Source organism: Diachasma alloeum, unplaced genomic scaffold (genome assembly GCF_001412515.2).
Source record: "Diachasma alloeum isolate Michigan unplaced genomic scaffold, Dall2.0 Dall_scaffold_00206, whole genome shotgun sequence".
Classification (NCBI taxonomy): domain Eukaryota; kingdom Metazoa; phylum Arthropoda; class Insecta; order Hymenoptera; family Braconidae; genus Diachasma; species Diachasma alloeum.
In genome coordinates this window covers 1,496,130-1,523,393 of record NW_021680371.1, presented here as the reverse complement: position 1 = coordinate 1,523,393, position 27,264 = coordinate 1,496,130, and the positions used below count along the sequence as shown (strand labels likewise).

The window sequence follows — 27,264 nt, the reverse complement described above, 5'->3', positions numbered from 1 at the left end:
GGGGGGGGGGGGGGAGAGAAGAAAAAAAACCCTTACTCACACGGGGTTATCTATTTTTGGAACTCATTCATAAATCTCGGCGCCTGCGCTCCAACAGGATTGTTTTCTGCCACCTGTAGCTTGGGCCACCAATACCTTTCCCCTCTCGCCACCCCCGCCCCCGTTTCGCTCCGCCTCAGTCGCTCTCTCGAGTGCGAGATCTCCCCCCCCCGGAGTCGTACACAACGCGCCTTCAGACCTTTCTAGATCCTTTTAAAAGTAGGAGGGAAAAATCACGTGTCCCCTAAAGAAGTGAAAAGAACCAAAACCAACAGCCGAGTGCCGGCCCATTCCTCAATTAATTGGCACTCGATGATTGATGGTCAGCGCAAAAAAAAAGATGAAAAAATGTAAAAATACACTTCTGGAAATAACCAGTTAGCAAACCCCCGGGTTTCAACTATTTTAACATATCTTTTTTTGCAGTTACGTGCGTCACTAAAATTTTTTCCGTCTGTTCTTTTGACTTTTCGTCCAATTTGAATATTCAAATGCTTCCGCGAAGGCGCCTTTCAGCCTTTCAATTAGTTTGTATCGTTTTTTTGTTCACCGTTCTTTTTTTAATTCCTGGGGACACATTGACACGTGGCTTGAAATAATTCCCAACAAATTTATAACGCCAGACGACACTTGAAGTGAAAAATAAGAATGCAAACAAAATTGAAGAGAGAGAGAGAGAGAGAGAGAGAGAAAGAGGGGGAAAAAAGGCATCATTGAGCGCTGTGTCAAGGCCCAACAATGCTTTTACTCACGCATATAAATTCAGTCGTATCAAAACGTATACAAACAGGGAATGAATTCACGGTCCCTTTGATGTCGGGGTCAATGGGGAGCAGTTGAGTGGAAAACGAGAGCCCAACACGCGCATCAATTCCAACACGTGGAATGCCACAGTTGAATTGTAAATAAAATGTGAGGACTGATTGGATTGATCTATTGATTAACAATTGATTTGTCTTCCAGATGCCAATACCCAACGGAGTCCATTTATTTCTGTTACACTGTTAGAAATTTTTTTAAATTCCATGGAAGACATTGAAGTAAATCTCATGAGAATAATATTGAATTGGATTTAGGAAAAAATGGTTATGAAATTTCAGTTCTTTTTTAACAGTGAAACTTAAACATGATTTTTATTCCCTTTTTTTAGTTCCATCAGATGAATATTAAAAAAAAATACACGTTTTCTTGATCAAAATGAAGAATTCATTAATTATTAGAAATGAAATAATTGATTAGATGGTGAAGGGAACGAATTAATTAACATGTGATAATATTCCAATTGGATCAAATAAATCGTCTATACAATTCCAATAGCGAATTCATTTGATTGTAAATTTTTGATTCCGGATGCCAATACCCAACGGACTCCATTTATTTCTGTTACACTGTTAGAATTTTTTTGAAATTTCATGGAAGATATTGTAGTAAATCTCTTGAGAGTGATATTGAATTGGGTTTATGAAAAAATGGTTATGAAATTTCAGTTCTTTTTTAACAGTGAAACTTAAATATGATTTTTATTTCCTTTTTTTAGTTCCATCAGATGAATATTTAAAAAAAATACACGTTTTCTTGATCAAAATGAAGGCTCCATTAGTTATTAGAAATGAAATAATTGATTAGATGGTGAAGGAAACGAATTTATTAACATGTGATAATATTCTAATTGGATCAAGTAAATCGTTTATATAATTCCAATAGAGAATTGATTTGATTGGGAATTTTTTTATTCCGGATGTTAATACCCAACAGACTGCATTTGTTTCTATTACACTGTTAGAAATTTTTTGAAATTTCATGGAACATATTACAGTGAATCTGATGAAAGTGACGTTAAATCGGATTTAGGGAAAAAATGGTTATGAAATTTCAAGTTTTAAGTAGAATTCACGGAAATTCATAAGTTTTCAGTGGAACATGAATATTCAGAAACAAAATGACACGAATGTCAAATCTTTCCCTGAATTTTCATGATTTTGCTGAATTTTCATAGACTAATTAAACAGAAAAATCGAGTATTTCATTGACTTCCAGATCATTCGAACAGAAAACCAACGGAATACTTGATTTTTCAAAGTCCAGAATTCCGCAAATTCCAGCGCAACATTCAGCCAAAAATTTTCACCACTCGACTAAAACTGTTGTCAACAACATGACAATCTCACCGTGTCAATTAAAATCATTCACCAAAATCATCAATCGAATAAACAACAATGGAAATACCGAACGGGAGATAAGCCACGATAAGCCGAGGGAGATACGAAAAACGGAGAAAGGCGTGCGCAGGTTTCTCGGAATACGAGCCGTAGGACGCCAAGCTGTCTGCCAGAACATCGATCCCCACCACTTGTGCTTCATATATACGTGATAGCGATGCCAGGCGATGCTGCGTTTGACTCGACTCCGAAGAGGCCGGAATGAATAAAAAGAGGAGCCGGGGGGGAGACGTAATGCTCACTCGCTCACATCTCCCCCCCTCCCCCCCATCAGCCGGTTAACAGAGACCGCTCTGTCCTACATATCTGCTACATACATACACTCGGGAAAAATGAGAGAAGGCAAATACCCGAGTGCCAGCGAATGGGAGCCGAGTATTTCGTGCCTTATGGGCTTTTCCACGGGAGAGATCCCCCTTGCACTGGGCACTCGAGAGATATTGCGAATAAATCTGCCACCCTCTTGTTGATCATGAAAATAAGACTGAATGGATCATCGGAAAACAGAGGACTCTCTGTTCTGTCCGTTCACGGACGTCAACGTAACGCACTACGCATAAATTTCCGTTTTTATTTCTCTCTTTTTCATTCCTCGGGATGAATGCGTGAGGGGGAATAACACGAGCCTCATCCACGACCTCGTCAATGTTTCGGTAGTTGCTTGATATCCACACTTTGGTAGAATCAGCCCTGCCTATGATATGACTCGGGCTTTTCCATAAGACTGGGTTCGTTGACACCGGGAGAGCATGCAGTCTGTGAACGACTCAATGCCTCGTACATGCCAATTCTCCCTAGTGCCGTGACTTGGATTTATACTGGGAGTCAGAGGACACGTTCGCCTTCGTGTGGTTATTTATTTATTTTTTTGCTCCCTCAGTGTCTCGCGTTTCTCTTCAATCTGCCCTCGAAGGGAAGGTCAGGAGTTCGGAACACTTTGTACAAGGTTGAGTATTTTGTTTGCTCTTTATTTCTGCGGTAGACTCTGGACCTTCCGCGATGTGGATTCACGGTAACGTCCGAGGATGGGGATAAAAAATTCATTGCATATGCTGGGTGAATAGACACACACCTGTTGAACATTCCACGGTGGTATTCAATGCGCGTGCGCCACTCGGAGTTTTAAAGTGACGAGTACATGGGCATGCGCCCTCTGTATCATTTTCTTGTTGATAAACTTCAGTACGTAGATGGTGAATGGAAATTTATACACATCGCAGGTGCCTGATTAAGTCGGGGGAGAAGGGACAATTGTGGTTGCTCATATTTGCGGGGCTTTTTCTTTATTGTGAGGGCTCCGAATGAAGATCAATGGTAGAAAAAAAATAATTTGAGGGACAGGTCAGGGGTGACTTCTAGGAAATTAAGATTGATTTTGATTTAGGGAGGAAAAAATGATGGAATTTAAAATTTCATTGATAATTCAGTGGCGAAGCGGTAAACCGGGTCAAGTCGATTTTTACTATTGGCCAGTTTTTGACGAATATCTCGGAATCTAAAAGAAATACAAAAAATTTTGTCATTACCTTTTTTGTAGAGCCAATTGGCGGCTATAAAAAAGGGCTTGAGAAAAATTTTGCTATCTCTCTTAGATTCTGAGATATTCATCACAAACTGGCCGAAAGTCAAAATCGACTTGACCCGGTTTACCGCCTCGCTACTGAATTGTCATTCAAATTTCAACTGATAGAATTGCACCATTCGACGGTATTTTGTATAGCCTACGAGGATTCAACTCATAATTTTTGATAATTTAACTGATAATTTTTTATGTTGCTTGTCCATAAAAAATATAAATGCTTACGAATCAAATTCAAACTCTCCGTCTCTCAACTGTTAATTTTGGCTCTTGGATGAGATCATTATCTCAAAAATACCACACAAGCTTCAAAATTAACCCGATATTTTCCTTAAGGTTCTCTGTATACAAACCAAATTGTCAAGTTTCCCAGAAAAATGATTTAACTTGGAAAACTTGAGTCAACTCCTGCGTTAGTTTGCAACGAAGCTATTGGGGAACACCTGATAATTTTAAAATTCATGTGGTGTTATAAGTGAAGATTCGATGAAATTACAAATTTTTCAGCAACAGCAAGAAGACAATTTTACAACTTACTTGATTTTTCCATCTAAACGTGAATATTCAGTACCAAATTACACTGAATTTTCGATAAATTGAAAGTTCAGCAAAAATCAATTCATTGGAACTAAATTTGACTAAATTTCCCTGATTTTCATTCATTTTCATGAAATAATTGAACTAAAATGTACAATTTCCATTCATTTTTTCATCAAATCGTGAAGTTCGAATAACGGAATCCATTTTTTCAGAAAGAGAACAATTCATCTTTTGAATATTCAATAGAATTTAATATTTTCTTTTCCCTACAACAATAAAAATAATTCAAAATTGTGGAAATTCAAGTTCTGAATTCTCAATCTATTGAAAATTTAATTGAATATAATGTGTAAGTTTTCCAATGAGCTCGAATACTTCAGCCGTCATTGAAATATCAATGATTATTTTTCTCACTCGGATTTCAGCCAATCAGAGCGCAGTATTTGAGGGTGTCAAACAGTTTTATTTCGGAAATTTCTAAAAAATTTCCGACGGAAATTCACTAGTAGCTTTTCAAATATTTCTTATCTTTCAACGCATTTCACGTTTAATATTCGTGAAACACACGATGATGGTAGAATTAAAAAAAATAACTTTTCGGATATTTGGAAAAATTATTTGCAAAAGCTTTGACGAAATACAATTAAACCGTATATTTCTTCTACAAGGTTCTCACGAGCTTTATTTTAAGTATTGATAAGAGTTGGTAACTGACCTACTGGAAGACTTCAGAAATCAAATTCAGTAGCGAAGCGGTAAAACGATTTAATCCGATTTTGACTATTTTGATATTCGCCAGTTCTCAATGAATATCTCGGAATCTAAGGGAGATAGCAATATTTTTGTTAATACATTTTTGTAGCCCCCGATTCGCTCTCCAAAAAAGGTTATAACAAAAATTTCGTTATCTCCCTTACCTGCGGAGATATTCCTAAAAAAAAATCAGCTGAGGCCTAAATCGACACGAACCGTTTTACCGCTTCGCTACTGAATTAAAACAGAGGATAATGTGACTAAATAAATAAGTAAATGGCCTAGAAAAGATCTGGAGTGTCAGGCAAATAATGGAGATAACCAAGGCATTAAACTAGAAGGCGACAATTCTCTCTGCCCCTTGAAAAAAACTCAGATTAGAGAAAAAAACAATTGAAAAAAAAAGACAAAACCTAGATTTTGCTTGCCAGTAATTATAATGATATCACGCTCCTTAAGGGGCAGAACAACTTTCCCTCATTTCAATTTCGAATGAAATTTCCCTGTCCTCCTGACATCACCCACGAACTCCGACCTCATCAAGTCCTCAAACAAGAGGAATTTATCTGTTTTAAATACAGAACAATATCCTCAATTCAAGAATTTTCTCTTCTCCGCATATGTGTTCCTCATGATTGAGATTATTCAGCATCCGATGAACGTCAAGTTGTCATAGGTTAATAGAACCATATTCTTACATAATAATCCACTAGCAATTGACGTCACTGAATCATTAAATCTCTATTAATAGTCTCCGCGGATTGTGCATTACACTGTTAGAAATTTTTTTAATTTAAACAAGAGCTGCATTTGCATTCTCAATGTTGTGAATTTGAATTCAATGTAAGATCAAATCGTCCATGGAATCTCTTATTCAGCTTGACAGTTCATGGAAATTGGATTTGTTATGACAGGTGATAACTGATATTTCATTCGCAGTCGAAATTTTCAAACTCACTGTGAAAATTAAACATAAGATTCAAATGAATTTTCAACGAATTGAAAATTCAGAAGCGTAGTTGATATTAGTTATTTAAAGTGCTGAAATCTATACATGAGATTTATTTACATTGTCGATCCAGTTGAGCCAGTCGACGTTGTTTACATTGAAAGATTGATATACACTGTTAGAAATTTTTTGAAATTTCATGGAAAATATGACAATCAACGATAGCCATCAATCTTCCGATTCTTCAATATTAAAAGAAATTGCGACTTATATTGATCAAGGTTTAAAATAATTAATAATTAAAATTTCCAATTAATGATGAATTAAATATTCAAAAATATGAAACTATAAATTTTCTATTAAGTAGATGATAATAAATTTCTTATAATGGAATTCCCATTATCCAAATAATCGTCAATCTTCCTGAGTCACTGAGTAATGAATAATTCAAAATTTGCTTATTTAAATTGATGATTATTTCAATAATTAAAATTTAAAAGTGATATTAACTACTTGACAAGTTAATAATTCAACAGTAATTATAATTAATCAATATGGCCATCCCCGATGGTAATTTCAGTGGGAGTGAGATGGAAATTTCACAACTTGTTTGAATTTTCAATGGAACATGAATATTCAAAAACAAAATGACATGAAATTTTCATCTTTTCCTGAATTTTCCTGATTTTTATGAATTTTCACGGAATAATTGAACTGAAAAATCGAGTGTTTCATAGATTTCCAGATCATTTGAACCGAAAATCAATGGAATATTTGATTTTTCAATGACAAGATTACCTGAAATTTCAATGGAAATTGAATTAAAATTTCAAACACTAAATATTACGTTCGAACATCGTGAGAAATATGATTTGATTCAGGTCAGCCTGAACATTGGAAATTGAATTATTATCTTTTTAAACATTCACTGTTTATAAATCAACAATTGAATCTGTTTAAACTCGCGAAAAGCTTATCTTTTTAGGCATGAAACTGATTTCGGGTACAATTCTGAATAATAATAAATTCGTTCCGATTTCGAACAAATGATTTTTATGATAGAAAATTGATTCTTCATAAATTATTTACCGAAAATGCCCGTTATTTTGAAAAAATTGCAACTTATTAATTATTTCATCAATCATTCTCAAAAAGTAAACTTCTTATTTATTTTTCTGATTGTTAAAATGTTTTCTGACGGTTCAATATTGAGATTCAAATTCAGACCTGCAAAGTGTAAATAATAAAATCATCGTAAAATGTCCGAAAGCTTAGGGTCAAATGGGGCTCAAATGAAAGCTCTCGTTTTTGCGTTTGACAAAAAGAAAACATTGGAAATACTGAGATCGCAGATTCGCAGATATTATCGCGCTGCGGCAGATAAACGCCGACATTTCACCGACTTTCCACGTATATAAAAACACAATTGTTTTGTGAATTGAATCATATGATGATCAGTAAATGATTCACATTAATTAGAGTAAAGACAGGGTATTCTCAGTATACTTTCAATTTGTTCTCAGGTGATTTTAGATATATATCTATAAATACGAAATAGAAAATTTTTCCTTTCTATACCGGTCTCCATTCATGCGTTGCCTCTGTCAGTTTCATCGCACGGAGAGAAATATTCAATAAAAATTACGTATCTTTTCCGTAATTCCGGAGCGAAATATGGTTGTAGGAAATTTTACGGAACTGTCACGGAATTTTTCCGGAGCGTTTAGTAATTTTTATGTGAATCTCCTGTGAAAAATTACGATACCGTCACTTAAATTTTCTGAGTCGATTCCGTAATCGGTAAGTGAATTGTGAGTTCCGTAATTTTTACTGAACATTCCAGTAAATGTGGTAGTTTCTCCAAAATTCTCAAGCTTTTCACCGAATATTCGACCTCCTATTAAACTCGCAAATAATTAAAGGTAGAGAACGGAAAATTGTCTTGCGCGCCACAAGGAAAACGACGGTATTTATCTGCCGAAGCGCTTCGCTCATACACGGAAAAAATATAAAATTACTTTTTACTTTGTGAACATAGTAATCGTGGACCACACTCGCCACGCTCAAAATTCCCTTTTGAACATAGTAATGCAAGTGGTACAATAAAAGTAAAATTTAATTTGACACAAGTAAAAATTCAATCAAGATGAATCCAATTTTAAAGTTGTTTCAGTATGGTCCTGGATTACTATGTTCACATTGTAATTTTATATTTTATATTTTCTCCATGTACGAATCTCAGGCTAAATACTCGCGATCTCCGGCTTTCCGCAGTTTCCATTTTTGCCGCGTAATTTTCCAACAGTATACCGTACTCCCCGCAACCTCCAATGTGCTCGAAACTGAAATAGCGAATGAAGATTTAACATCTCCCAGAGGTCCCCGTGGTCTTTGACCACCTTGATCCGGATGTTAAGACATCAATGAAAGCCAGCCGACACATGTTCATTACTTTTCAATTCTCCTTCCTTTCATTAACCCGGTATCCATACTCTCGTTATTTCTCTCGCATTGCACCGTTGAAACCGGCCAAGATCATGAAGGCATCTGTAAACGCATCCCATACACTTGGGTGGCGATCCTCATTCTCCTTTTTACCCCTCCCCTTATATCCTTTTTATTTCTCTCTTTCTTCTCTTGTCGTGTATTAAATTATCGTCGTGGTGATCTTGGAAGAAGGAGTCGACTGGGATCGTTACTTTTCCGCGCTGGCGGCACACACCGATCGAGGACGTGCGAGAGAGTGTATATAACGCGCGGGTGCGCACGCGCATCATCTCTTACCGTACGTTCAACTCTTGTACGACCTCCTGCATTGCAACTTCACCATAACAAAAAGAAAAATATATTCTTGAAAAAAAAAGAAATGAGAAAAAAACAAAGTTACAAGTGGAGCGATTAATGGGAATTGTTAGACACAATTATAGAATTATAACCTCCAGGGCAGAGAATAAAACAGACGTCAAGGTAGAGATGAAGGACACGAGAGTGTGGGCTATATAATCCAGAGTGAAATAGCAAAAGAGTGAAAAAGAATGGGAAAGGAGAAGAGAGAACCGTCAAAGACGCCTGCCGCTGGCTCGTTGTCGGCTGATTTACGGGCATCTTCTTTTTGGCCACCACCGGTGGGTAGTGTATGGGCTCGAGGGGGGCCTCTCTCTCCCAGCCCCTTCCTCTCTCCTTTTCTTTTACCTTACGGTATATAGCGTGTAGGGCATATCAAATGGCATATGTTATGTGGTACATGAATATGCCCACCGGGCCGTCGGTCGAGCGCCTAATTAGAGGCTCACTCCCTCTTTCTTAAAAACTTATCCTCTCCACTATCCTCACGGTTATATGTATGTGAGAAGGGGTGACCGTGGCATTACGCGTGCGACAACACACGCTAGTGTGTAAAATCCTTTCCCTCCTACTTCTCATCTCTCGAATCGTTTTTTACTTATTAATTCTTTTCTCCTCTTTTCTACCATCTTCATTCCCGCGGACCCACTCGCTGGTGGAGAGGCAGTCCAGCAACTCCTTCTCACGATTGAGTCATCCACCACGGGAGAGACCACCTGGCGAGGAGAACCGATCTATATAACGATACCACGTCAACCCCACCTCCTCTGACTTTTTATTCCACCTTCCTTTTCCCTCTCTCTCGCTCCCTCTTTATCTCTTCACTTCTTCTTTCAACTGCAACCAGTTGAAATCATTTGACATATATAATTTTTTCACTCCGCTGGGATGAAATTAAACGAGTTGCCAGGATATTCGATTTCTTCTAGGCGGAAAGGTTCATATCCGTCGTGAAGTTGGGGATTTTTGATTGGTCGGAAATCCATTTTCGATTGGTCTGAATAGAAACTCAATGTCAGGGATTGGGTGAATCCAGAATATTGGAAATTTTTGGGTTATATCTCATTGGTTAACAAGTTTACACGCGTTCATATCGACAATTCTTTAGGTTATGTTCATAGTTCCAGATTCTCACACATCGAGTAGTCAGTCAATCGAAATATATAGGGGGTTCCACGTCTTCCTGATTGGGTACAATAAAGAGGACAAAGTTAACAATTGGTAGAATTCAAACGATTCTTTAGATTAACCCCAGATTGGTCACCGCATGAAGGAAACACCGCCCCGCGTCGTTCTTCTTGAATTACAATTGACTGCCTGACCGGAAGAATAAAAAAAAATTGACTTTGTCAATTGAAGTGTCTAAAGAATTATAGTAGTTTTTAGAATAACATATTTTCCGAAATTCCTATAGAAAACAAATCATTTCGAACAGATGAGTTATTTTTTCCCATGTCAAATGAAATTGTCCATGACGCGACGTTGCCGGAACCTCGCTAGACGCGCCCGGCAGTGTAGAGTGAATTCGCCAACGCTAGAGCCTAAATAACACGGGGAATCCCCGCGGAGGTGACCAGAGTCGCAGGGTCGCGTTTGTTTACCACTGCGCGTTTTTCTCCAACTAAAACTTATTATTTTTCTCCCGTTTGGAGGCGCTTCTAAACCGCAGAATGACCCGTGGAAGGGAATGACAATTGCATGAATGGTAGACTAAAATGGCGGGAATTTAAATTTAGCCATTCATGTGATCGTTATTCCCCGCCATGGGCCATTTTGCGGTTCAGAAGTGCCTCCAAACGGGAGAAAAATAATAAGTTTTAGTTGGAGAAAAATGCGCAAAATCGCTCCCCGGGCTAGGGTTAAGGATATCCAATATGTCATGGTTTCACTATCAGGGAGACGATGGTGAAAGAAGGTCATATATACTGGAGTGAAAAGTGTTTAATCAAAAATTGGATCAGAATAATTCTAGAGAGCTCAAATCGGCCAGATTTCACGTTTCATGAATTAAATTCACACGACTTTTTTCCATTTGATTGGCCTGAAACAACCAAAATGGTCAATACGACCTTTTTCTACGTAGCCCGCGAATATTGTTGCAACACACTTTCAAAATTCTTTCACAAAATATCTGAAAATGTGATTTTCTTAGAATAAGAAAACTATTTATTTGAAGTAAATAAATTGTTTATTCGATTTAAAAAAAAAAACATTCAACCCAAATCATTGAATAATTTAATAATTTAATCATTTTTTTAAATGTTTTTTTAACCGAATAAACAATTCATTCATTTCAAATGAATAAATTGTTTGTCAATTTCATTTATTTTTTGAAGTCAATTCATTCATTTCAAATGAATAAATTGTTTGTTTAATATAATTAAATCCCTTTTCTTGAAACAAGTCAACAAGTTTATTCATTCGTACCAAAAATATTCCTGAAATAACGAAAAAATGTCGAATAAACATTTTTATTTGATTCAAAACAACCTTTTTTTTGGGTGAAGGGGAGGGTTGCAATCATATGAGCTACATCAGTTGTTTTTCGCCGGTAACGAGAAAAATTTTTGTCATAAAGCTCATGGACATCGTAAAATTAGCTTCTATCGAAAAATCTCTCAAGTTATTGATCCCAATCCTGATTCGACTCCCGATATCGGTAAAACACAAGCTGATGCAATTTTTAGGATACATTTCAAGTCATCGGGGCGCCCTCAGCTCACGATAAAAACCCAAAAATAAACTGTAAAATTAAAAATCAGAGAGACAAAAGTACAGAAGGAAAATGTGCATGATAACCAGTGCATCTACACAAGCAAGTGTGTAGAGCTGGCGAACCAGAGCGCCTTGATTTTTTTCTCCTCCATTTTCCCCTCGTTTTTTTTAATGCCATGGGGCACTTGCAGATTGCACACCTGTGTGTACCTGGCCATGCACCCGAGGAAAAGACCTCACCTGTCGAGCCAACCGGTCTCATTGACTTTTTATTTATTTAACATCTACCTTCCCTATCTATCCAATGTATCAAACTATTCGTTACAGGGACTTTACACGCGCTTTGAGCGGTTACAACACGACACTGATTATTTATTTTATTCATTTTTTTTTCCGCAATTATCCGACTCCTTATCATCGTAAGTAAATGTTATTTTTACGACTGTTTCGCGCCAATTGAGATGTTAAATGTAAGCACCAGTAAAACTCTGATTGAGACAATTATCAAGAAATACGTATAAGTACTAAATGCAAATTCAACACCGGTGTCAGGGTGAAAATAAACAGAGTGCCGGTGCCGCGTTAGTGTTTAAGAAGGTAGAAAGAAATCTTCATCTCGTTGGGCCTCAGAGACGTTGCGAGGATGTAAAGATACATAAAAACAAAAAAAAGGCACCGAAAATGAAAAAAGTTTAACGATCGCGAGCACTCGGGTCAAATTATCGCTCGTGAGCCAATTATACGAACGGCATTTTCGGCGTCTTTTATAAAAGAAAGGAAAAGAAAAAGAGAAACGCTGAGAAAATAAAAAAAAAAGATTCGTATCTTCCTCTACTATGGAGGTTTTTTCGTGTTGGGATATAGCCGGTGCAAAAATTCTGAGAATCGACCAGCTAAAAATACAAATCCCACCCGGGAGCAACGATTATATGCCAAAAAAAAGAAGGAGAAAAATAAACGAGATGAAAACAAGACATGAGGCGAGGGGGTGAGAGGAATACCATAAGAATAAAAGAGAGATGGAGTGAGAGACAGTTCGGGGGGGAGGGGGGTCAGTTAATGAAGTTGTCGGTTGAGGACGTTTACAGGTGGGGCCCCCCAACTTGCGTGTGGTCCATTCACACAGTTTAGCCGATTTGAATATGTATTATACCTGTTTCGGTTCGGTTCTCTTACAATTTCATTTGTGTTTATACAACATTTACATATTAACGAGCTACCATACAAATCGCTCAAAACTCAATGATATTTATTGACTTTTACTTTAATAAAGACATTTTATACATTTTTTTCTTCTTTTATTTGATGATTTAAGTCTATTTATCTCCGAATTCGAAGTTAAATTTTGAAAATTGTTTGTTTTTTGGAATTAAAAAAGAAGAATGTTAAAACGTAGATGGTTTTGAATGACGTTGCACCTTCGGTCTGTTATTTGGTTTTGGTATCAACTAGAGCACTACAATTTGAAACAATTTTTTGAGGGGAGACTGCGGTGACATTTGAAAGTCCTCGGGTATTGCAGAGACGATTGTAAAAGTTTATAATGTGTGAAATATGGGGGAAAAAAAGTGGGAACAAATCGAGTTGCGAGATTTTCGGAAGGTTCTAAAGGGTCAAAAGGGGTCAAAATCTACCAGAACCTTTCAACTTGCGGGGCTCGAGAAAGGTCTCATGATTTAAAATATTCTTGCACTCAAGTATGATTTCGTCGCAAATGAACTCACTCAAATCGCGTAGAAGAATCGCCAATCTTCAAGTATTTATTGTTTTTAGGATTTGTTTTATGCACTTCCAATATTTCAGTACGTAATCTAGTGATAAATTATTCGAATTCCGCAAAGGAATTTGTTCGGAAGCGTGACAAATTTATTCATATTCAAAATTGTACCAGAAATCAATTTTATGCCTAAAAAAATTGGATTTCCGAAAGTTTAAACAATTTCGATTATTTATTTACAAACAGTAAATGTGATAGAAAAATAATAATCCTGTGCAAAATGTAATTTTAATGATGCTGGATATTTATTTATTTTTTTCAAATTTTTCTCACGCAATTTAATTAACAAATTTGGTGATTGAAAGTGGTTCAATCTTTTGTGGAGTCTGTACCAATAACAGATACTTAGATATCCTTAAGGCTACTTTGGCTGGTTTTTCTCCAATGAAGTGCTTTTTTACTTTTGTAATTAAATATCAGAGCTCTCATTTCAGCCTCATTTAACCTCAAGTTTCCGGATATTTTACAATGATTTTATCATTTAAACTATACACTGAATTTGAATCTCGATAATGACCGTTAGAAAACATTGTTAAAATGTGAAAAAATGGATACCGTACTTTTGGAGAAAGATTAATGAAATAATTAAAAAATTTCAATTATTTGAAAATTACGAGCATTTTCTATAAATAGTTTATAAACAATTAATTTTCCACCACAAAAAGCATTTGTTCGGAATCGTAACATATTTATTCATATTCAGAATTTTACCAAAACCGATTTTGTGCCTAAAAAATAAGGTTTCCGCAAGTTTAAACAATTTCAATTATTTATTTATAAACAACGAATGTTTAAAAAGAATAATAATTATATGCAAAATTTCATTTTAATGACACCGAATATTCATGATTATTCTCAAATTTGTCTCACCTAATTTAATTAACAAATTTGATAATTGAAAGTGGTTGAATCTATATAATGTGATCTGTACCAAACTGTAAAAGATACTTCGACATCCTCAAGCCATTGAAATGGTCTACATATCAGGAAATTCTTATCTTAGTGCATGTGTCCTTATGCAGAATATCGGAAAAAATTCTAGCTATTTAAAAAGAGTAACAAAACCCTGGAAATGTAAAATTGTGCCAGGGGTTTCGTCTTTTCGTAATGTATAGGGAATCCCAATTCGCGATTTAAAATGGACTGTAATACGGAAACCGCTGTAAACAAACGAAACAATGAAATAGTGAAATTCCTCCCATATCGAGATTCTCGGAGTCAAAACAATACATTTCAGTAGCGAAGTGATAAAACGGTTTAAGTCGACTCATCTCCCAGTTGAGTTTTTGAAGAATATTTTCGAATGTAAGCGAAATAGCGAAATTTTCGTAATTACATTTATTGTAGCTCTCAATCGGCTCTACAAAAAAGGTCGAAACAAAAATTTTTCTATCTCTCTTAGATTCCGAGATGTCCATTGAAAACTGGCCAATAGTCAAGATTGACTGGTACCGTTTTCGCTACTGATTTCAATAATTCTTTAAAAAAATTGTCGGAAATATCTCCCCTACATGTACCCATTTTTTTATGTCTCAGATGATGCAGCGTCAGTCAAGACAATCATCAATCACCGTATCAAATTTGTGCCGACAGTCACTAAACAATGGCACAACGAGTTTAAGATCACGAACAACTGGGACAATAGTGTCATCAGCCACATCAAGATCAACGTTAAGTAATTCAACATCAAGTTCATCAAGTTCAACCTGTCCGCCTGTACTTTTGTCTGTGCTAGCTTGGTCAGTAACGCTACTTCTGATCTCATCGTGTCTTGGTATTGCTGATGCTGGAGTACTAATGGGACATCCACTTGGCAAACGTTCCTTCATGCAGTTGCAGTGCAAGGGGATTTACGATAAAAGTATCTTTGCAAGATTGGATCGTATCTGCGAGGACTGTTACAACCTTTTCCGGGAGCCACAGCTTCATACCCTGTGCAGGTTATTATCCCAAATAATTTTCACTTCAAATATTTAATCGCACAATTATTTTGTTGCATGAAATATAAATTGCACGCCTCGTTATTGAATTGATTCGTTCATTAAATTGGTCATTATGGAGGAGTGAGGTTTATTAATAGCCTTGATGCTTGTTGAGGTATTATTTTAGTCTCGGTTTACAGGCGAAGTATCTTTTTACTGAATGCCTCGCGATGTTTGACTTGTTCATTTTCACATTAAACTCAGCAACACATTGTGTACAGGTTTTATCCATAATGTTTGAACTAACTTAACCAATATAACACGTATCGAAACGGAATGAGATTTCTCTTCTATTTATAGCGCACAACACGCATTGCCGAGAGAGACCAACGAGTGCCAACGCACATCCGTTATTACCTGACTTGTAACACCGTATTTGTTGGTTCGCGTTTTGTCTGACCAAATGCATTTTTTTTTATATTGTGTTTTATGATATGTAACACAGGTGCAGGCACTGTGCGTTGGTAGCGTTAAAAAACGAGCCATTCATTACTTTTTTTTCACGATACATCAGGTGATTTGGGACAATTGGTGTTTCATTGTGAGTATTATTTGAAAATTTACAGGAAGAATTGCTTCACGTCGGATTACTTCAAGAGCTGTTTGGACGTTTTACTTCTGCAGGATGAAATGGAGCAGATACAAATATGGATTAAACAACTCCATGGCGCTGATCCTGGGGTTTAGGTTAGCTTTTTATTTTTTGTTTATGATTTATCCCATTTATTTTTGGTTTCTACACTGAGAGAAAGATCGACGTAATATCACAAAAATTATTTCTTGAGCGACAAACATCGCGCACATATTTGATCAATTTATGGTAGGTTTCAGACAAGAAATCGGTGCTCTTCGGGCTAAGAAGGAAGTTACTGAATGAAAAGATGATGTCTTTTTTTGAAATGAGATAATATTTCTTAAAAGACAAGAATAGTTTGACAGAAGGAAAAGAAGATATTGCTTTCCTTCGAACTCAAAGCGACTGAGCGTAAGCGACGGTTATATTTTTATAATATCTGGAGATTTTCCTCTGCATAAACTCTTTATTCATTCAATATGAAAGTCTCTGATTCAGGATTCACTAAATCGAAGCTTTTAATATTTTCAGTCATTTTCTCATCTTCTGACACGAAAATTGTCACTTTATCATGAAATGTTCATGTTCAAGTCATGAACATTTCATCGAAATCTTACATTGTCTGACGCATTATCCGGAATTCTTATCCCAAGAAATTTATCCTCAAGAGATGAGATATTTCGCGCAAGAAATTAATTTTGTGATATTATGACGATATTTCTCTCAGGGTACACATTGATATCCTTGCTGTTTACCCTGTGCACTTGTACATTTCACTCCACTCATTTTTATTTCATTCTGGATTTCACATTATTTCGTTATCGTTTGAGTTATGCAATGGTAGCACAAATCTCGTCAAAACACCCACAACTGCGGGGATTGACTGATAATAAGTGCATTAGGTAATTTATGTCTTGATGACAATGTGAAAAACAAACAGATTTGCTGGGACAATTACACACCACTTTTGCGCTTCACGAGGACAATTTTTCTCCTATTTCCCATCTTCATTGAGAGGGTTCGGGTGACGATAGAAATATGGCTGATGGTTTTTCATTTTAAAAAATGCAACAGAGAATAACGCATGTGCATCAAATTAACCGTTTTTATTCGAAATTTTTCTATTCGTTTCAATGACTCAAATAAAGGATTATTCTACACTGATAGAAGAAATTATTTTTATTGAGCTAAGATCTTACGGTGAATATCAATTATTTCTTCTTGAAATACATTTACTTGAATCAAATAAAATAGTTGTTGGCGTCAAGTCACGTGTATTCACCACAAAAATGGGAAAGTTCTATTTTTTAAACCGAATATAATCTCCAGTCGAGAAATTTTCGACTTTCATGAATTGATCAAAAATTCGTACCTAGGAGACGATTACACTGAGAAATGAATTGAATGTTGTTTTCTCGAATGAAGCCGATCTTTAAATTGAGCATTCCTTACATCACATTGAACGAAATTTGTGACATCCAAGTTTCTGTAGAATTGCCGTAATCTGCGATTCTGTTATTGTAAACTAATGCGATTATTTAGTCAAGAAATATAAACTTCTTTCAACTCAACGACATCTTACCACAATCTCCAAGCTTTTTCCGTGTAACAATATTCATCGTGATTCGACATACGAAAAGCTCACTTCAATTATAATTTACTTAGAACAACGTATGATCGTGTTGATTGAGATAACAACGTATTTAGTCATGAGAATAATTTTGATTTTTGAGTAAACCCACGAATTTCTGGAGTTAGCAAACTCTTGGCTAGAAAGAAATCAAATACTCTCATTATTGCGACAAATAAAAGGAACTTCAATTCTAAAGAAGTTCGATTTCTCACAATCAAATGTATCTCAAGAAGAGATAACTGGTATTCACTATGAAATTATGTTTATTTGAGAATTAACAACCAAATGATGGTTTAAATAAAATTCTCTTGACAAAATTAATTTTTTCTGTCAGTACACTGTATGATTAATAAAATCGTTTTCAAGGAGTCTAAACTACTATTTCATTTGTGACTTATAGGACGATTCATTCATTGGCAACGAGGTTCGTTAACTATTAATAAATGGTAGAGTTGAATATAATAATAAATGGCTAAGTTGAAAGATGAAAGTCCAGTCAAGCAAGGCTTCCAAACGTGCATTTGTTAACTATTGACGAACGCACACTTGGCGAGACCAATCGACCCCAGTCTTCAATCAAATTCATTTTTCAACAATAACTAATCCTTTCTATCCGTGTAAAGATTAAAAACGCAAATACGAATCAACTTCAATGAAAAGTCTTCCTCTCTGGGCCACAAATTGCAAGGGAGTAGCATTTTTGAATAATTACAGAAGTGGTTAAAATAATTCATTTGAAAAATCAACTTTAAGTTTGTGTAAACCCATCTATGGTATTCAAAGAAAGTTTATTTCAACTACATAATTTCTCTGAATGCCATTACGCACACATATTCCAGACAAAGGGAAGATACGAAACTATCCCAAAATCGTTGAACCTTTCTCAACCATGATTTTATTGTTATGAAAATGATATTTACCTCTCAGTGTCGAGATAAATATTTCTTTCTTCCTCAGGGAATGATTGCTCACGAGAATGAATGACTAACAAGAGTGAATTGAGTAAAAGAACTAACCAAAGTGCATGAGTATGAACATTCTATTAATTCCAGGGAGAAGCTATGCCGACACACAAAACACACAACATCCCAATATAATCTGCATGTCATCTGAGAAAGAATACTAATCTCACTAACAAATCATTTCATGAATTTTCTGCGACATCATGACTAACTGACTCATATTTCTCTGTTAAAACAGGCAAGATTGCTTTCAAACTAAATACTTCACGAGTTGCATCCAAGCCCTGCTGCTGGAGGACGAGAAGGAAAAGTTTCTGGAGATGGTGGAATACCTCGGCCGCAGAAAGTAAAACGGAGGATACTTATGAAGAAAAAACATATTTAACAAAACGTCGGTGTGGCGGTGGGCCTGAGGGATGTCGTGGATGCAGTGAGGAAGATCATCATGGTGGCATTCAAGATGCATCTTTGGCTCGGCTGCTAGCTGGCGAACTTAAGCGATATACGGTACCGAGGGGCCATACATCCCATTACGAATTCTAGTCGATAACATATATCTACGCGACGTTACCGCGTGCAAAGTTTATAAGTTGGACGAAACAACAAAGGCATATTACTGCACCCAGTATTGGGGACAGGAAAAATCATTGAATAGAAAGATTACACACAGACATGATTGGAGAGGACACGAGTCATCAGTAGTGGAATGAGAAAACGAAAGGATTCATTCAGTCAGACTTCAGTTATTGCAAAGAAAAATAAACACTAGTTTTGCTGAATATATTTAACCTACACTGGTGGTAAATCATTCCTTCAATTTCAAGAGAGAATTTCAGAAACTACTAATTGAAATGAAATTTTTAGAGATGTAGTCCGGACAAGTCAGTTCATTTCAGGATTTCTGTTAATTTTTTCAATGAAATCGCATTTTCAGGCGCATGTGACAATTAAATTGTGTGAATTTCATTGAATTCAGGTTTGGCGTTCACCATGACTATGAGAATTCAAACTTTCATTGAAATAACAATGATTGCCTAACACGAGAAACTTAATTTTGTTGTGGGGAAAGGTGAAGTAAAATGAACCTTATGAAATCGTCAATATCTCCTGCCAGAGTGCTACAAAAAAACTTGAACGTGAAAAAAAAGCTTTCAATTTCACTGCGTCAATCTTGAAGTATTGGCGGTTAGACGAGGTCCGTCTTACCCTCCTCGCCCTTATTGTGATGATGAACAAGAAATTATATGAACAATTTGATCTTGAATTGCATTCAAATTCACAACATTCTAAATTTATTCTTTAAATTAAAAAAAAATGAAAAACAATTCGACTTAATGTTGAGTTTAGCCGACTCATTGAACACAAGAAACCTTCAGGTACATACTTTTCTCGCACCGTAATTTCCCTTAGATTGAAAGATATTTTCAAAGTTAATGTATCTTACTAGAGATTTGATTTTTGGTAAATATACCCCGCCATCTAAGAAAAATAGCGACATCTTCATGGAGAACTTTTTTGTAACTCTCATTTTACATCAAATTCCCGGATATTCACTCTGGATATGAGTTGACTAGTCTCATTTCACCACATGGAGAAGAAAATTGCAGGAAAATAATCATGCAAATCACGTAAAAATTGCAGCGTGAGATGTAATCCTGATGCACAAATAATTCTTCACAGTAAAGAAAAATAAATACAGTACAATTACGTTTCAATTCATAAAATTTCCAGAACTTAAGAAGAAAAATTCGTTTTTCTCTCCGGATTATTCTTCCGCTATATTCTTCTTACGCAAAAATTTCCGAAAAGTATTTCTCCTCACTTTTACATTTTGTCACGTATTTTCTTCTGAAATTTCTTCTCCATGCACTCCGCTACTGATCTGACAACGAAAACATAAGAATATTCAGTGTCGAGCGTGCGTATGTCTATAGCCCATGATAATGATTATCATTATAATTTCATCCATTATTAAGTTAATCGTAATTATCCACGCCGTATGAATTTTTCTTTTAACTAAACGGCCGATCAAGTCTCATCCTGATGATGATGGAATTAAGAATGAAAAAGTCGACTGATTTGCAGTGTAAATTGGCCGACAGCACGGGTCGTTATAGAGAATATAAAAAAAAATATTTCGGAGTATTACGATTTTTCTTTCATTAAATGTATTATTAAAATTATGCTTAATTTTATCATAGATAGCCTCTAATATCATTATTATTGTTGTTATTAATGGGATTATTAGAGCAGAAGATGGAAACGAAAAAAAAAATGGAAAAAACAATCTCATGACGAGCGTATTTACGTTTTAGTATTTATTTATTATTATTTTACACTTTTAACGCTGAGCGGATTATTAAGAATTTCATTAACTCGTAGAGTTTTTACTTGAATAGAGATGAAGAGAGAAAACAAGTTGATGAGCATTAGAAACGGTCGCGGGTGATCGAATAACATTCCAAAATCAGTATTTATATCTGTTCTATTTATCTTATTATTTTTCGTTTCTTTTCTCTTTTTTGTACGAATCATTTTTTCTCGAATCCATTTTCACCTTCATCGCCTAGTCTCGCTATCACCATTCCGCAGTTTCGATTTTTTTTTTATTCACATGTTTTTTTACTACAAGAGAACTCGATAATTCTCATCAGTAATCATTTTTTCTGTCATCCTCAAGACGTGTAATCTCATAGAATTAATTCATCATTTATCATTCCGATCGTGATCGCAGCGCTCTGATCACGATGAGACTCAGTCATTTTTTAATGAACAAGTTGTATGATTAATGACGTGGCATTTATGTTTTTTTTGCATAATAACAATGTTAATTAAGATTTTTAAAACACAAAGAACGGAGAGAGATGAAAAAAAATGTCGATGCTCGCGGACCAAGAGATTATGTGCAGATGTTGCGCTTACTTCGTTTGACGAAATATAAACAGAGAAACGAAAAAAATGAAGAATGTATTATTTTTAATTTATGAAACCTTCATCAACTAAGAGAACCACCACGATTATATACGCACGTACGAGTGGATGCGATGAACGACAGATTTTACAGAAAAAAAAAACAAATTCGGATGAAATGAAAGAAAATTATTTACTTATTTTTACATACACGCGATATCGTCACCTTATGCCGCATATTTGAATCATATTTATTTCCACAAGAGCAAAAAAATGAGTCTTCAATTGCTTTCGCAATAATCTTGTATCTAAGTGCACCAAAAAAAAAAGAAATGTTAATTATAATGCAAAATTAGCTAATCGGCAAGTTCTCGATGGAGAAAAAAAAACTCAAAAAAAATGAAATGCGCAGATGGAAAAACGTATCCTACTCGATAATGTAAAATTATATTATATAAAAACATATAATGTAATCTACTACAGTCATATGATCCATATGCATAAACATGCGTATATTTAAAGACGGATATCTAAATCTATTCTTGTTTGCGTGAATAAATGGATGAATGTAAATTTCATTACTGTGTTTACTCAGTCATTTTCTACCGTTCCCCATGATTGATGAGCCTCCCCAAAATCATTCATCATGAAGTTTGTCTACAAAAAGTGATTGTTTTGATTTTCAACTTTTCATTCGTTCTCCTATTGATCGGTTTATTTGGATGGCTATTTACATAAGTTTAAATACTCGCAACAATTTTTTTTTTTTATGCTTATTTTTATATCGCTTCGAGTCTGATGAGACTATATGGCGATTGATCCAGACTTTAAAAATGGTTAGATCTCACCATTCTACCCGGCCAGGAATCGAACCTGGAACCTATCCGTTGTGAGGCAACGGCCTTAACCACTACGCCAGGCCACCGGAAATTACTCGCAACAATTTGAACGGTATTAGTGCACTGCATTGTTGAAAAAAATCCCCGGTATTTTCAAATTTTTCAAATGCCAAAAATTTGTTCTGCGTCATATTTTTCATTTTTTCATATGTGAAGTTGATCTATATATCAAAACATCTAAATTGCCTAATTGTTAATCATGAGAAAAAAAAACATAGTATTTCTAAATTTTTTTAACTCACAAATTACTCTTCACTTCCCAATTTTTAATTTTTTCATATTTATCACACGCAAAATGATCAATTCTTGCTTCTCAAAAATTCACGAAAATCCTTCGGTTTCCCATATAATTGGAGAATGTGTGATCTACGGTTATCTGGAAAACTGTGAAATTTTCCAAAGAATTCAAGAAATTTTTTCAGTTTTCTAGGAAATCAATTCATAATCCTTCCCTGATTTTTCAACAATTACAGATTTTAATCAGATTATTTTAAAAAGTAAAAAAAAAAGAATTAATCGAACATTAAAAATTATTCATTGATGTTTCACTCTTCATCCTCTTCATTCTCTTAATTCTCTTTAAGTCATTATCAATATTTATAAAACATCTATGAGTATATGAAGTTTAATAAATTCGATTTCTTCATTTTCACAACAAAAAGATAAGCGCGCGCGAAAGCGCTCGCACAGATCTAGTCCTCAAAATTTGTGAAGAGCTTTGATCTCCGGCTTTGATCTCGATGGACAATCGACATGATAGAAGAAATGAGTTTCTTTGTAAGTTGAGTATTTACTGTCCCGCATTATAATGTTGATCTACAAGAGATGTTCCTTTTGATTGTCTACTTTTTATTCGTCGTTCCAAAGGTTTATCATTCAATCGAGATTCACAGATCAATAAAAACTTGCAGCCATTTCTACGAGTTAAAGTTCAACACTGAGACTGAGAACGAGATTGTTGAATCATTCAAATTTCTTCATACCGTCTGGGGGGGGGGGGAAGGGAAACAGCATAAAATATCATCTAGCCGTGACTTCCTCGCGATGGACAATTGACGCGATAGAGAAGATCAGTCCTTTGTAAATAAGTTGCGTATTTACCGTCCCGTCTCATAAAGTTGGTATACAAGAGATGATCTTTTTAATCATCTCCTGTTTATCCGCCCCTGAATGGTTTATTTTTTGATTGATGTTCACAGATCAACAAAAACATGCAACAATTTTAAGGATATCCAAATATCTTTTACAGGAAGTTCCATGGAAGATATTATAGTAAATCTCATGAGAGTGACATTAAATCGGATTTAGGGAAAAAATGGTCATGAAATTTCAAGTTTCAAGTAGAATTCACGGAAACTCCTGAGTTTTCAGTGGGAGTGAGATGAAAATTTCACAACTTAATTGAATTGTCAGTGGAACATGAATATTCAGAAACAAAATGACATGAATTTATGAAGCTGAAACTAGCGAAAGATTCGACAGCAGAAGATTTGTCTTAGGCGACTCTAGGGAAGTACAAATATTTTTAAGTAATGTACAAACTCTTTCGCACTTAAAAAACATTTGTACATATGATTATTTGACTCTCCTACACTGAAATATCTTCTAAATTGAATTTTCCGCGGACGAATATTCTGATAGTTTCAGCTTCATTATGAATTTTCAATTCTTCCCTAAATTTTCCTGATTTTTCTGAATTTTCAAAGAATAATTGAGCGGAAAAATCAAGTATTTCATTGATTTCCAGACCATTTGAAAAGAAAATCAATGGAATATTCAATTTTCCAATGACAAGATTTCTTGAAATTTCAGTGGACCTTGACCACTATAAAAATTTTCAGAATTTGCCACGGAAAATTCAAACAAAAATGTTTAAAGCAGCTCTACTCTTACGGTAGATTCAAGAATATTGAAAACTGCAAAAAATTGCAGAAAATTTGATTAGATTCGGAATTCTAATTTTTTTCTCAATTTAATTATCGTTTTGGTTTTTCAAAGAAGAAATGTTTCAAAATCAGGATTTAACCCAGTGTCTTATGTGAAAATCAACATTTCCATTGTAATCAAAGATTAAAATCTGAATTTTTTTTCATTACATGTGAAAAAATCAAGAATTTGTTTGACACCTCATAAAAAATAATTCACCGTTTTGCAAACAAGTTTTATTATTCATTTATAAAAGGGAAATGTTTGAAAAAACATCAATATTTTGCGAAATTTAATTTAAATAGTACTGACTGTGTATGAATTGTTTCAAATTTTCTCCATACAATTTAGTTGAAAAATTTAAAAACTGAGAATATCCAAAAGTACAGCGTTGTCCGACCGAAGGATAGAGCTACCTTAAGTGCATGTGAAAAAAGTTCTCACGACCGTCGTAACAAGAAAAAATGCTTCGTCACCCTGCCGAAAAAAAAAATATCCCGCGAATATGAGGTTACAGAACGAGCCGAAGTCGTGTTGTCTAATATTTGAAGACCATTATCAACCCCAACATCCGAGTCATGTGGAGACATCAAGTGGAAGTGGAAGGTAATCAAAATAGAAGAGTTCAAACGTTCAAAACCTCTGCAATATCCCGCCCTTTTCCCAATGCCAGAGACCCTGATTTATTAGTCTAATCAATTGTCGACTATTACGATGACTTTGCGCATGGAAGAATTGACCCCAAGTATCAACATTCAGTGTTCAAAGGAATCACGAATTTCCTGTTTTTTTCACCGAATATTTGTTATTCGATCGTGTGAGGTTACGCACACAGGGACACGCGGGTTTTGTTAATCGATTTGATGTCTAATTTTAATGTTCAACTCACCGAACAGCTCGCGGCACGGTCGATGACGTCTTCACTGGAAATGTTATGCTCCAAATTCAACGGATAAACAGATAATAACGCACTGACGACCTTTGTTGACGATGAACGAGCGCCGTTTCAGCACACATGACACAACTCACGTAAATAACCGATGGGACGCGGATTTCCCCGAGCACTCGCGATCACCAATCTCGAGTGTTTGTTTAACCGGCGGAGTCCTATTTACTGAAGATGAAAGAAACAAAAGAAACGTGAAGTTGTTTTATAGCGATATATCTCGAAACTGCCTGACCGCTAATCCTCAGTTCTGATTGGTCAATGAGTCACGTGAAGTAGTCGCTGAAAAAAATCCCCGGTATTTTCAAATTCGTCAAATGCCCAAAAATTTTGTTTGCGTCAGATTTTTCATTTTTTTATGTGTGAAGTTTATCTTTATAGCAAAACATCTAAATTGCCTAATTGTTGATCATGAGAAAAAAAACAGTATTTCTAAATTTTTTTCACTCACAAATTTTACTTTGTTCATATTTATCATACGCAAAAATTATCAATTTTTGCTTCTCAGATTTTCATCCATAAATTCTAAACTTTACAAATTCATGAAAATTCTTCGGTTTCCCAAATAATTCGAGAAACATCTTTGAAGAATTACAGTTATCTAGAAAATTGTGAAATTTTCCGAAGAATTCAAGAACTTTTTTCAGTTTTCCAGGAAATCAATTTATAACGCTCCCCTCATTTTTCAACCATTACAGATTTTAATTATATTATTTTAAAAAGGTAAGAAAAGGAATTATACGAAGATTAAAAATTATTCATTGATGTTTCACTCTTCCTTCTCTTAATTCTCTTCAAGTCATTATCAATATTTATAAAATATCTATGAGTATATGAAGTTTAATAAATTCGATTTCTTCATTTTCACAACAAAAAGATGAGCGCGCGCGGAAGCGCGCGCATAGATCTAGTAAATTAAGGTAGGGAAGGGTGGGGTAAAATGGATACTTTAGACTTTTTTTTTTACTTATTCATAACTCAGAAACAAATTCATCAGTTGAGCTCAGTTTAGGCTCGCCACAAAGGGAAATAATTGCTCTTTGTATTTAAAAAAAATTATTAAATTTTATTAACATTTCAACCCCTCATTAACATTTTAAAAAAAGTCAAAAGTGCCCATTTTACCCCAACCTCCCCTATATCCCTAGAAAACAGCTGTTTCTTACGATTGTCCCCATGTTCTTCATAGATAATGTTTATAATATTCCTCAGGTGTTGAAAAATTTTTTGACTAGCTGCATATGTACTACACAGTTTAGGAGATAAATACATAATGAAATGCCATCTTATAAGAAAACGGTTCTCACGATGGTTGTTAAGGGGTAACAAAATGCCGCTAATTTTCCAATTTTTTAAACAAATTTCCTGCTGAAAGTTAAAAATATTTTTATAAAGCCAAGCGCATTAATCTCCAGGAAGCGATGATGTAGATCAATGTGCTTTGGGTTCAAAAAATATTAACAACTTTGAGCAGGAAATTTGTTTGAATATTTCGGGGAAACGGTAGCCTTCTGTTACCCCTTAAGAATGTTTAACCATTTTCAGCAAATGTTATTTTTTTATGTTCGAGGAAAATTCTGTAATTTTTTTGGCTGATAGCAGAATATATGAAACTGACGTCTTTGATGTTAAAAAAATTAATCGAAATTCGTGATCGCAACGTAGATGTGGGAGCCATCAAGTGGTCTCTAAACTAACTAATCTTGGGGGGGCAACCAATGAGATCCCTCGGAGGGAACCAATGATGGAGCTCAACAAATGAGATCGAAGAGAATCCAGTGATCTCATTGGTTGCCCGCCAAGAGTAGTTAGTGGAGAGACCACTTGATGGCTCCCACATCTACGTTGCGATCGCGAATTGTCTCGCCAGAAATAAATAAACAAATTTTTCGTCAGAAGGCCCGTAAACCGCGATCTAACCGAGCGAAGCGAGATGCGAAAAATTGCATTCATCACACGGTCCAAAAGGATTTTTTGACGAATGTAATTATAGGCCTCGCCTTCGGCTCGGCCTACA

The 27,264-nt window shown here is 35.3% G+C and overlaps 2 protein-coding genes across 5 annotated transcripts in view; one reads left to right on the top strand and one right to left on the bottom strand.

Annotated features, from left to right (window-relative positions):
- The window catches only part of LOC107036190 (ion transport peptide-like), a 47,943-nt gene extending 29,058 nt beyond the window's left edge, over nucleotides 1-18,885 (top strand). For both annotated transcript variants that reach the window (XM_015253966.1, XM_015253967.1), the window contains exons 2-4: nucleotides 14,952-15,355; nucleotides 15,964-16,084; nucleotides 18,805-18,885. In XM_015253966.1, coding sequence (XP_015109452.1) covers nucleotides 14,952-15,355; nucleotides 15,964-16,084 — 525 coding nt within the window. In that variant the 3' untranslated portion in view covers nucleotides 18,805-18,885. The remainder of the gene's footprint in view (nucleotides 1-14,951; nucleotides 15,356-15,963; nucleotides 16,085-18,804) is intronic.
- The window catches only part of LOC107036189 (peroxisomal leader peptide-processing protease), a 96,110-nt gene extending 70,724 nt beyond the window's left edge, over nucleotides 1-25,386 (bottom strand). For all 3 annotated transcript variants that reach the window (XM_015253961.1, XM_015253960.1, XM_015253964.1), the window contains exon 1: nucleotides 25,191-25,386. The gene's annotated coding sequence lies outside the window, so the exon portion shown is untranslated. The remainder of the gene's footprint in view (nucleotides 1-25,190) is intronic.
- Nucleotides 25,387-27,264: the final 1,878 nt, after the last annotated feature.